This window comes from Varanus komodoensis, unplaced genomic scaffold (assembly GCF_004798865.1).
Source record: "Varanus komodoensis strain SLA01 unplaced genomic scaffold, ASM479886v1 scaffold29_1, whole genome shotgun sequence".
Taxonomy (NCBI): Eukaryota; Metazoa; Chordata; class Lepidosauria; order Squamata; family Varanidae; genus Varanus; species Varanus komodoensis.
Window position 1 is genome coordinate 4,551,816 of NW_025335759.1, and position 12,916 is coordinate 4,564,731.

Genomic DNA, 12,916 nt, shown 5'->3' on the forward strand with positions numbered 1-12,916 from the left:
ACCAAGTAGTAATCTGCTACGGGGGAGCAGGGGAGAGATTTATTTTGATGTCAGTTGGAGAACCCAACAGTGAGGTGTGTCAGACTTTGAGCCACGTTCATATCTGCTGCAGAAACGCAGTGATCCACTGGCTCTACAATTCCACCTGATGCTGGAGTTTCCCAAAGCTCCCCAAGAAATGCAAGTGGGTGACAGCTGAAAAGGAATTGCATCCTATGTCTTCTGAGCCATCTAGTTCTTCACTGCTTCCACTTATTTACCTGGAGTGGAGCAGATCTGAGCCTCAAACTTGTATTTACTTTCAGGGTCCTGTGAGATTAACATGAATCCTAAATTTGAAAAGCATTGCATCAAAGATAAGTCCTGCCAACCTTATTTGAGACGGAGCAGAGAAAGGTGGACAGGTTCAGTTTGCTCTTCCAAATTAATGTACAAAACAAGCCAAATTGTATTACACTGAAAATAACCAGCCCACAAAGTCACACACAGGACAGTGTGTTTTGGAAGCGGGCTCCAGGTAAATGCCTGCAATTAAAAGGAGGTGCACATTTGGGTTGAATTAATTTTAAAATCATTGCTGTTCTTACTTGAAGCTGTTTTTATTCTCATTTTTAACTACTGAATTATACACTTTTGTGGATTATTGTATTTTAATAAACAGAAAACAGACATCTAATCCACCTTTTCGGAAACTTATATATACTGTAACTATGTTAATTGCTGACCACACACTTAGCCTTACAGATATACATGTCATATATGCCTATCTATTGTAATTTATCTTCTGTAAGAAGTGTGTTTCCCTTTAACATGGTCTTGCTTGTGTGAAAGTCACATTTAAATATTTTAATTAAAATGAACGCATTGTAATAATTTTACTGCTACTGACAGTCAACCCGACAATTGGTTTACTGGGCAGCCTCATATAAACTTCATATAAATAAAACGGTGCCTCACTGGCGTGTTTCCTCTGGAGCTCGTGCCTCCCAGTGTCCCCGCCCGAGCAGATTTCTAATTCTTGCATACAAAGAGGGAGACCCTCGCTACGCTCCCTATCATTAAACCGAAGCCCCGGCGCCGAAGAAGCGCCCAGCGGTCACGTGCCCAACCCTTGCGGGGAGGCGGGGCCTTTAGGGGCCGGCGTGGAAGTCTCGTTGATGACGTATATTGGGGCGGACCGAGCTGCTCGTCATTAGCGTCGCGTCCGCCGCAGGGACGGTTGCTATGGGCTTGGCGGCGGCGGCGGCGCGGGGCAGCCGCGTGCGGCCGTTTGGGCCCTTCCTCGGGGCCGGTGTCCGCGCTCGGGCAGCAGCGACCCAAGCGAGGCCTCGCGGGCTGGTCTACGAGCAGCACGGGGAGCCGGCTCAGGTCTTACAGTAAGGGAGGAAGGGCTGGGCGTCCTTTTGCGGTGGGAATGAGGGGAACCCCAATAAGCTTCCCACCTTTCGGACTGACTGCAGTGCTTGTTTTATTATTTGCATTATATGCCGCCTTTCACTTGCAAGGAACTCAAGTTGGCTTGCAAGGGTCTCCTTGTCTCCATTTTAATCCACGCAACACCTGTGAGGTGGGCCAGGTTGAGAGTAAGTGACTGGCCCAAAGTCACCCAGTGAGATACATGATTGAGAGGGGACTAGAACCTGGTCTCATGAATGGCAGTCCAACACTATGACCACCATGCCTCATTGTGTGGTAGATTAAGCTGAGAGTCTGTGCCTGGCCCAAAGTCGCCCACTTGGCTCCATGGCTGAGCAAGGACTAGAATGCAGATCACCTGTGTCCCAGTCTTGTATGCTTAACCGTGTGTGCAGTGTAGTGGTTATTTCCACTAACTTGGACAGCTTTGAAAATGGATAAGAAAAATTCATTGAGGATGAGATTAGCCGTAACAGCTATCTCTTACCTCCAGTACGAGAGGCGATATATTTCTTAATACCTGTCAATGAGGAACAGAAGTGGGAGGGTGCAGTCACACCCATGTCCTACGTGTGGGCTTCGCATAAGTTTCTGGTTGGCTACTGTAGGAAAAGGTGGATTAAATAGTTGTTTGAACTGATCTAGCACAGCTCTCATATTCTTGCAAGGTACTGCAGGCTAGGTAATATATTTAAAAAGCCAGGAGAAACACTGAACATACATTAGGCACTAGCATTACTTTAATTAGGTTTATTACTGTACTTTAAGAACATATTTAGAAATGTGGCTTATGTCAGCACAGTGTGATGGAAAGCATTATTTACTGTAGCTTCCTCTGTATGACCTATTGGGCAAGTAAAAATAATTTTGAATTATCCCAGATCCTCCTTTATGCATGGCATAATTGTGCATGAACTAATTTCCTCAAGCTTTGCTTAAGCAGTTTCCTTTTCCTTGCACTTCTCTTTCTTAAACTGCTGAAACATCAGCAGTTCCAGCTGAGAGAAATTACAGCTGTGTTCCACAGCTGGGCATTTCCTTTACAGAATATTTCTGGAGAGCATAAATGGTAGTATAAGAATTGGAACAAGTTAATGTGGCTGTGCTGACATCTTAAATTCTGACCCAAGAACTTGGTTCTGGAGCTTTTTAACTAAATCATTCTTCAGAAGAAGTCCAAATACTGAAATTTTGTCTCTTTGCAGATGACATCCTTGGGGCAACTGGGTACAGATTGACTCTGTTGCTACTGTCCCTGGGCAAGTGATGATTCTGATATGCCATATAAAACTCAGGCAGATGTACTCTCCATGATTTTTTTGTTCAGGTTTTATTTTGTCCTTTAGCTTATATAAAAGATTAGCTGACTACTGAAATCTTCCAAGTACCTGGGCAGGTGATGTTTGTGTTAAGTAGATCTGACATTAAGTCTGTCTTGTGTCAGATAAAATACCCAAGCATTTTTTCCTCTCTTACTTTGAAGGCCGCAGGCAGAGAAGGATAATCAAGCCTACAAACACATTTCTTTTAGCTGAAGTTAAGAAGTCAGTGTCCAACTGGCTATTGGAACTTAAATATATTGAACATAGACATAGTCAGATAAATTAAACTGATTTTGAATAAGGGCTCTTCATTTATTTGAACTGGACGGTTTGGCTTCCGAAATTGTAAAATGGACTCTCACAAAGGCACAGTTTTGAGTGAGCACACACATTTGCCATTCTGACAATAAACCTCTGACTCAACTCCAACTTCTGGGTATGGATTTCCCATGCCTAATTCATACCAAGGTTTTAAACTCCATATTTTAAGAGCAATATTTGGTGTCAAAATACAAAATCCAGTAGTGTGGATTTTGCCCAATCTCTTTAGTTCACTGGGATTATGGATTTTTGTACTACCTTTAAGTTGTTATGACTTGAGGTTCCAAAATGCACTGATTACAAACTATGCTTCAAATCAAATTAAGCTTGCTTGCTTGGCTTTCAATATTTGCTGGGTGCCTTGATTAAAAGTCAGCATGTTGTAAAATAGTATTGACATGTAATTTACTCTTTGAAAAGGAAATTGTGAGGAAATTCTGGGAAAGGTGTCAGGAGTTTTGGCACAAGACAGTCATTGGTGGTGCTGCTGGGAAAAGGAGCAGCCTTTCCTGCCTGCCTAGGACCATCAGGGCGATTTGCCACATTCGATCATAAAAATACCAAAATAACTTATCAAAAGCAACAGTAGTTGAGCCTGTATTAGAATGATTCAAAAGCACTATAATGAAAAGCATATCCAAACAAAATGATCTTAACTTGATGTGGAACATAGTCAAAAAGTTGCTAACTGGATTTCATCGGTCAAAGGATTTTGCAGCTTGATGCCACTAGTGAGAAAACTCTGACCCATACTCTGTTTTCTGAACTTTAGACTTCAGAGTTGAACAAAGCATATGGACAGGATCCACTGGGGGGAAGCAGTCCGTCAGATATTTGTTGTTATGTGCCATCAAGTTGTCCTTGACCTGTGCTGACCCAGTGAATGAATGAATGAATGCCCTTCAGAATGCCCTGTCCCTGACAGCTACATTCAACTCTTCAAAGTTCAAAGCCATGTCTTCTCTTGTGAATTAAATTCATCTCATAGTTGGTCTTCCCTTGCATCCTCTGGCTTCAACTTTCCTTAACATGATTGTCTTCTCCAGGGAGTCTTGCCTTCTCATGATGTAGCTGAAATATGACAGCCTCACTTTGGACATTTTTGCTTCTAAGGCTTGATTTGCTGCAGGACCTAGCTTGTTTGTCTTTCTGTCAGTCCAAGTGTCCTCAAAGCTCTCCTCCGGCACCATATTTCAAACAAATCAATTTGCCTCCTCACATATTTAAATCCCAACAATTCAGGGCTTCAAAGGTTAAAACCAACAACTTAAAATGGACCCCATGACATATGGGAGCCAATAACATTGATGTCCCTTCATGGATCACTAAGAGATGGGAGTACCAGACCATCTTATTTGTCTCTTGAGAAACCTGTATGCAGGTCAAGAAGCAACAGTGAGAACTGGACATTGGAACCACTGATTGGTTCAAAATTGAGAAAGGAGTTCAGCAAGGCTGTATACTGTCGCCCTGCCTATTTAACTTATATGCAGATCACATCATGAGAAAGGCAGAGCTAGATGAATCACAAGTTAGAATTAAGATTGCCAGGAGAAATATCAACAACCTCAGATACGCAGATGATACCACTCTAATGGCAGAAAGTGAAGAGGAACTAAAGAGCCTCTTGATGCGGGTGAAAGAGAGTGCAAAAGTTGGCTTGAAACTCAACATTAAGAAAACTAAGATCATGGCATCCGGCCCTATCACTTCCTGGCAAATAGATGGGGAAGAAATGGAGGTAGTGACAGATTTTATTTTCCTGGGCTCCAAGATCACTGCAGACAGGGACTGCAGCCAAGAAATTAAAAGATGCTTGCTCCTTGGGAGGAAAACTACGGCATATCTAGACAACGTACTAAAAAGCAGAGACATCACCCTGCCGACAAATGTTTGTATAGTCATGGCTATGGTTTTCCCAGTAGCAATGTATGGCTGTGAAAGCTGGACCATAAGGAAGGCTGAGCACCGAAGAATTGAGGTCTTTGAATTGTGCTGCTGGAGAAGACTCCTGTGAGTCCCTTGGGCTGCAAAAGATCAAACCGGTCAGTCCTAGAGGAGATCAACCCTGACTGCTCTTTAGAAGGCCAGATCCTGAAGATAAAACTCAAATATTTGATCCACCTAACGAGAAGGAAGGACTCACTGGAGAAGACCCTGATGCTGGGAACAATAGATGGCAAAAGAAGAAGGGGATGTCAGAGAATGAGGTGGCAGTTGGTGTGAGCTTAAGTGGACTCCAGGGGATGGCGGAGGACAGGAAGGCATGGAGGAATGTGGTCCATGGGGTCAGGATGGGTCAGACGTGACTTCGCGAGTAACAACAACATTGATGCGGTATTGGAAAGCTTTATGTCACTGAGAAACACATTCTTAAACTACGGACCCATTCCTGCACTTTTTAAGGAAATGTTTCCAAATCTGTAACCTTAAACAGATTTGCTAATAGACTCGTGCTTGTAAAAGTATAGACTTAGGTGAGGGAGATAGAAAACCACTAACATTTTTTTCTTGACTTTGTTTACATGTAATGTGGGCAAATTAGCCAGGTTTTCCCACTAGTTTACTGCACTGTGTGCCTGGTACATTCCAGGTTCAACTCAAGCTATCATGAAACTGAGGTTATAGTAGTCCACATTGCTATAATGCAAGTTGTGAACTTACAGACTTTCCTCAAGCACAGGTATTGGGTTTATTTTTCCAAAAACTGGATCAGAATATGTTAGATGACTGAGAAATATGTACTTAGTCTGGGATAAAAACACAGTGATTTCCAAGTAGGAGGGAGCTTCACAATTATGCTTTTATAGATAATTTTATATTTACATCTAAGCCCTCTTTGAAAATTGCGAAATTTGTTGCAGTGATTTCCTTGTAGCAGGGTGTTTTATGGTCAACTTTCTCCAAGTACACACATCAGCTCTGAAAGTATTATGACAATATTTACTGAAGGGTTCTTTGTTCAAACTGTATTTCATTGTGAGTTCTGTCTGGAAAACAGTATGTTCTGTCTTGGACTGTTCTCAAGAACAAGGAACAATGTTTATTTTTTCTTTATTTTCCAAAAATGTTTCCTTTTGTAGCAGAGAGGGGAGGTTTCAGATTTCTTCTTAAAACTTCTGTCTTGAATAGAGGAGATAGGCCCAATCTATCTCCTCTACACATTTTTCTCCTATCCTTCTGCTGACCAGTCACACACACTCTTAATGTTGTACTCCCCCCTCTTGACTCACACAAACTGAGCATGTGCCAAACAGTTGTTATGAGCAGAGGGGGCAGGGAGATAAAATCACATTTTAAAGTACAAACACTTCATAATACTACTAAATACTGGGGCAAGACACTTACTAAGCTTTCTCCTTGACCTAATGCAATAAACTGTTTCACAAAAGGTGCAGAACAAAAGGACAACTAATCCAATAAACTCTAACCCCAGCAAAGTCTGGATTGTGGGTGGGCTGGCAATACCTATCAAACTTGTAAGTTGTTCATCAAACTTAAAATTGCTGTGAATAACATTTCTCAAATTCAGCACAGACCATTTCAAACCAATTTCTACAGTGCTGCATTTCAGATCAAGCCATTGAGCTGTTTTATTTATTTCCAAAATGTATATAGCATTCTGCAGTCAATAATAAAACAATTAAAATGAGATTTTGCCATTAGTACTGTAGCTCATTTTAACTGTGGTTATAATGGCAGATGATGATTTGTCTGCCTCACCTTGTGGTCCTTACCAGTACCCTTCATATTAAAGATGGGAAGGATGGAGGCTGAGGGAATGTGGCTTGTGCCCTAGCGGCATGTGTGGAGGCCAGAGCAGACTGTGACTGCACTCATAGCTTAGCTGCTGCTGCCCACTAAAAACAGGCAACATAGGCTGTGTGGGTAAGTAGTTTGACATCTCACCCTGATTGGTTGGAATAGTGCTTTTGACCTATGCACATTCCAGGGAACCTGCAGGAAAATAGTCTTTCCTCCAGGTTGGGACAGCAAACTTAGGAGGCAGTAGTACTTGTTGTACAGTCTAAGAGACCCAGGAGCCCTGTAGCAAGTCAAGCTGTGCTTACTGGGCAATTTTCTGGACATGAATAATGGTAAGGCTGGGAGCAGAGAAGGATAGAAGGCCATTTGGGGCAATAGGTAACAGGAAGGGGTGATAACAGGCTATGAAAAGAGAAGTAGAGTCTAGAGACCCTTGTTAAGTGTGTTTTGCACCAAGGATTTCAGAATGTGCTTATTGAAAGACATGTCCCCTTTTGGTTAAAGCAGATTGCACTTATTGATGATTCTGTGCGCTCTGACTCTTGATACTTAATTTTTGTCCTGAAAAGAAATCAAATATGACATTGGCCATAAAATTCCCTGCCCAGCATCTTGTGGATTAAGCAATGGATTTCTAACACAATTTACTTGACCAGTTGAAGCAAGTGGCCATTATTCAGCTGAATGAAACAATAAATTTGAGCAAATTTAGATGATTAGGTTCCTGCCATACTTTGTTGGGAATGTGGTAATTAATGGTCTGTCAGCATTTCCATTGTAACATCAATTTTCCAAGGGAACCATAAATTAACTTTGAAAAAAAAAATCTGGTCCATGCAGAAATGTTGAGAACAAGATGTTGAGTTTTACTTAGCCTGATTCTTCATTAGCAGCTATGAGCTACTCATCCAGCATTCCATAAGAGAGCTTTCTAATTAAGGATATGTCTGTGGCCCTCCAGTTAGAATAAAAGAATTCTGAGTGCAGACATTTACCTTACAATACTTCAACATAGTGTAGTTCACTATCCTTGCACAGAAAAATCCAGTGACCCCAAGCAGTCTGTATTTCAGCAGTATAATTTAAAGTGGGAGAAGAGTCATTTTGTTGCTGTTTTTATTAAATATTTGAGAGTTAGTAATCCTTTCTGCTCTGCTGCAGATTTCCACAGAAATGCATCTTCAACAGTTTTTGAAGACTGTTTGTTTCAAATCACTTTTAACTAAGATGCTTTTATTTAATATGTGGACTAGATTTACTATTGAAAACAATCTTCTGTTGGTTTCAAAATATAACTAATAGTTTGGCCAAGCTTAGAGACTTTTCAGGTATTGCCAGTTGGTTTTACTGAAACTTTTTTCTTCTATATAGGCCATCATGGGAGGATGCTTTGCCCTGAAAGGTGGCCTTGTACTATTTTATTAAACAATTGTTATATGATGGCTAGTTGTCAAAAAGAAAGCTCCATGCATGCATTTGTAATGAACACAAAATAAAGGGCTCATGACTGGAGTGAGAAGATAAAATACCGTGCAGGTAAAATACACTATGCATTTAATGTTAGTGAAAGGACGCAGATGCAAACAGTATATAACCTCTTCAGCCACATGGATGATAGATAGCTCAATTCTAATTAAGTCCAAATAGATGAGTAATAATTCCAAGCTGAACTAAGCCATAAAGCCCTGTCGTTTGTAGCACAGATGCTACTTGGGGCTTAAACAAGGGCTTTTGCTATTTGTACTTAGTGCCTATACACAAATTCCCCATGACAGTAACTGCTGCAAATGAGCAATTGTGTTTGTGCTCAGTTTGGTTTAAAACCATCAGGATCTGAAAGGAGCAGTTATTGGGCTTTCAGAGGAGATGTCTGAAATTATTCTGTTGAAACAGCCAAACCTGTTCTAATTCCAACAGCTCCAGCTATGTGTGCCTTTTTCTGTTTTTGAAGAAAAAGTTTTGGGTGCAAAAGTCCCTTCAGTGACAGATAACGCTTCCATAAAAATTCCTGTCTAGATCTAAAGTTAAATCAGAGGCTCATGTGAAATGGAGGGGAAAGAGAATTACCCTAAAACTAAATTGTTTCACTATCTGAAATTTAATATTTCAGAACCTGATTATATTTCTCTTATTTGAATTTAGTTTCAATCCACCTAATATTATTAGGATTGAGAACATACATCATAGAGCAACCTTCTCCAACCTAATGGCCATGGGAATGGTGGGAGTTGTAGTCCAATGCATCTTCAGGGCACCAGGTTGGGAAAAGCTGCTGCAGAGTACATGCTCTCTATACTTTATGTTGCAAAGGAGGTCTATGTCACTTCCTCTGCATGGCCCTTTTTGGGAAATGTGTATAGAGATTCAGAGCTACGGTTAGGCATTTTATTGTAACTTCTGAAATTCCAGATTCCTCACAGGTTATTTCTATTAAATTATTTCCAGCCTTTTACAGAAATATCAGTCTGATAAGGTAACACAGTTCTAAATGGGCCAGGAAGATAAGGTCAACAGGGCCAACTGATAAAGTTATTTTTAAAAATGATTTAAATATTGCCTCCAGAAGATGGTAAAAAAGGATCTTAACTACCACTGAATACACTAATGAACATGACAGACTTCCTGATGCTTTGAAGATTTTAAAAGGGTTAGGGTTAATGTGCCTAGGGAAACATAATTTGGGCGAGACAAACACCACTTTTCTAACTTCAGAGGGCACTCAGAGAAGGACTTCTAAAATGTTCCTAATCAGTGGGTAGGTTCCTGAGGAATGCATGGCAATCCACCCTCTTCCCCTGCACATGCATGCGCATGCACACAGATAATACAGCTGGAGGGCAGAATCTCCTGCTCAGTTTGTGACAGTTGGGTGGGAAAAAGACCCAGTTGCCCTATCCTGCTGTTTCCCATGAAGAAGAGAAGGAGCTTTTCGAAAGTAGACTCTATACCAGTCCCAGAACAACCAGGCTAGGAGCATTTCCAGGGTTGGGATATCATCAGTTTAAAAACTTTTAAGGGCCCCTCTCATGGGCAAAGTCTTACTGTGTGTTTCCTCAGAGGCAAGTGCTGTTCAGCAATGGCACTGCTTTTCCATGCTGCTGCTGCTTGACTGAGGACCCTTCTCCTGGCTCTTTTCTTTTTAAACGAGTTTCTGTACGTCATTGCTTCTTGTCCATTTGCCTTGGCTGCAATACCCCTGAATTGTTTCTCATTCCTGTTCCCTCCAAAGGCTGTATGTGCAGTTAATTACTGGTTTTCTTTTTTTAGGCAAAAAAGTAAAAGAAAATAAATGAGCAGTTGATTTTACTGCAACAAGAAAACCAGTAATTAAAGGGGGCTCCTCATACTTTGCAGGAAACAAGAACTGTCTAAGGGCAGCTCAGAACACTGGGACATACAAGTGAACAAGAAACAAGTGATTATAATGGGGGATTGATTTAAAAGAAAAGGAGAAGGAGGGACCAACCAATTAGAGGGACAGAAACACTAAAGCCAGCCCATACATGACAGGTTGACACAGTGGGTTTTAAGTGGGTGGATTGTGGGGAGGGAGGAGAGGAATAGCCACAGATTGGATCTGAAGAGGAAAGACAGCACAGAAAACTCTACCATCTCACAACTTGATAGCTTCGCATGAATTCTCAGGTGAAACCAAATGAGTGCTGTGCAGCAAGTGTAGTAGCATCCTGAGTCCTTTATATGGCACAAAGCACGGACAGACACTGCTGCAAAAGTTGTTAGGATATCGCCAGAGTTTAGGAAGCCCCTGTGCTTTTCTGCATCTGTGCAAGCTGATGCTTGCATCCCTAAATGATATACTAAACTCCCATGAAAGGCTTCAGAACCTCTCGGTGAAGGCAGGGGGAGAGAACCATACAAATAATGCTTTGCTTGCCTTTGCTTTTAGTCTAAAAGACATAGATCTGTCAACACTGGGTGATTCTGGAGTCCACGTGAAAATGATTGCAGCCCCTATCAATCCATCAGACATCAATATGATTCAAGGTAACCTTGCCTTGTATGAAGACAGTTTCGTTTTTGTGTCCCATATCATTCCCTCATACATGGACAGCATCATCAGGTTGCATTTGGTGGCATTTGTCAGGTGACATTTGTTTGCTTATTTGAATCATTTATATCCTGCTCAACAGCTGAGGCTCTCTGGGCAGTAAACAGAAGTTAATATTAAACAAAAGTTTAAATGATGCACATACAATAAAAAGAACAAAACCATAATTGAGATGACCATTATTTAGCACAGAAGCACAGCAGTGGTACAGAAATAAAATCGGATGTATAAAAACAAAGTTTAAAAGTTAGGTGGTTAAAATGCTGGGGAAATTAAATGTCTTCATCTAGTACCAAAAAGAGTGCAAACCTTTCATTGGGTCGGCACGGTGCCAGCACACTCCCCCCCCCTCCCCAAGACTGACCTGTTCTGGCTGTTGTAGGAGGATACTCAAAGAAGCAGCAACTGCTATTCTCATTGCTGGAATGCTACAGCAACACTTAAAGGATTGTGAGGCAACCAGAGGCTGTATATCTGGTATGGGTTCCCCGGGGATATGAATGGATAGGGCAACAGCCAGAACATCATCTCCAACCTGCTGCACTCTAGATCAGCTGAACCCCAACACTTTTCAATTGGACATGCTGGCTGAGGATTGTGGGTGTTGTAGCCCAACACATCTGAAGGGCACTAGGCTGGAGAAGTTTAGTTTAGACAGCTGTGGAAAGAATGGGTCCTTTCTCTGTGGTACTGCTACTAATCTAGTCATTTTAAATTTATTTAAATCTGGGTTTTAAATCAGCTTTTGGGAGTTGCATTCCTGTGGTAAATGGGGCCAAAGGCCAGAAATATCAGGCTAGTTTAGCTTAAAGCTTTTACTGACAGTAACCTAAGCCTTAGGAGAACCATTTCAGGATTTTAGAATACAGGAAACATCCATCAGTGGTTGGGGGAAAGGGGTGGGGTCTTCCAAGGCACTTCAGAGGGCTAGGTTTTGCCCTCAGGCCTAAGTTTCTGTACCCCTGATTTATTTGGGCACACTGTGAAGCACCTTAGAACCTGTTATGGTTGAAAGGTGGTCAGTAAAGAAGAAAAATGCCTTCATGTGTATCATATGCTGGCATCTGTTTTTGAACCAAAATATATAGTTGAAGCAAATCTGAACTTCATTCCTTAGATGCTTATGTGCATGGTTCTGGTCATCTTGTAGGAACTTACGCTATTCTAGCTGACTTGCCTGCAGTTGGTGGGAATGAAGGAGTTGGACAGGTGGTAGAAGCTGGGCGTCACGTGACATCTCTGAAGCCAGGTGACTTGGTGATCCCAGCTGATGCAGGCCTTGGTGAGTCTGAATCATTTTTTAATCAAGCTTTTCGGGTAAGGAAAAGAAAAACATACCCATGAAGAGTCTCATTCTCCAGTGTATAGACTACTTAAGCTGTGCTTTCAGCAGCAACTAATCAACCCCTCCACAAAGGTTTCCTTTAGAAAATATTTGATGAGGACATGTTAGTATCTACCTATTTTCATCAATAAACTGAGAGTTTACATATAGCTGGACTGAGCAAGAGTCGTTCAGTTTATGGAGTGTTTGATCCACCTGACCATGGATTATGTATCATTTAGCAAGAGCACCCAGTGGTACAAGGGCAGCTGGAGGGTGGACAACTTAATTGTGGAGGGAATGGCATATGGAGAAAGGGTTCAAAAATTGCCCAGTACGACAGCCCAGCTCCAATTATGGGGTCCTTGTGACTGTATTTACCTCTTTAGCAATGAAAACTACATACTGGATAACCAGTTGCAGTTCTCTCCACTTCTTACCTAGTTTGGGCTAAGAAACGAGCCCCAATGTTCTTACAGATTAGAGGTTTGGGATTTAGCAAGTAGATACAACTCCAGTTTTATTTTCTTGGCTCTTCAGTTTATGTATTTAAATTGTTTGCTTAAGCTGGAAACGTCTAATGTAAGCTGCATGTTTGTACTTGAAGTTGCTCTCATAGCCTGACTTGTATCCTTCTTTTTTAATTCCTCGAATCAGGAACATGGCGAACAGAGGCAGTGTTTAGTGAGGAAACCCTTC

The 12,916-nt window shown here is 41.5% G+C and overlaps 1 protein-coding gene across 1 annotated transcript in view; it reads left to right on the forward strand.

Annotated features, from left to right (window-relative positions):
* The first annotated feature begins 1,257 nt into the window (after positions 1-1,257).
* MECR (mitochondrial trans-2-enoyl-CoA reductase) overlaps positions 1,258-12,916 on the forward strand; it is an 18,036-nt gene continuing 6,377 nt past the window's right edge. The window contains exons 1-4 of the mRNA XM_044435272.1: positions 1,258-1,376; positions 10,732-10,829; positions 12,044-12,175; positions 12,875-12,915. Of these exons, the coding sequence (XP_044291207.1) occupies positions 10,784-10,829; positions 12,044-12,175; positions 12,875-12,915 (219 nt within the window). The 5' untranslated portion in view covers positions 1,258-1,376; positions 10,732-10,783. The remainder of the gene's footprint in view (positions 1,377-10,731; positions 10,830-12,043; positions 12,176-12,874; position 12,916) is intronic.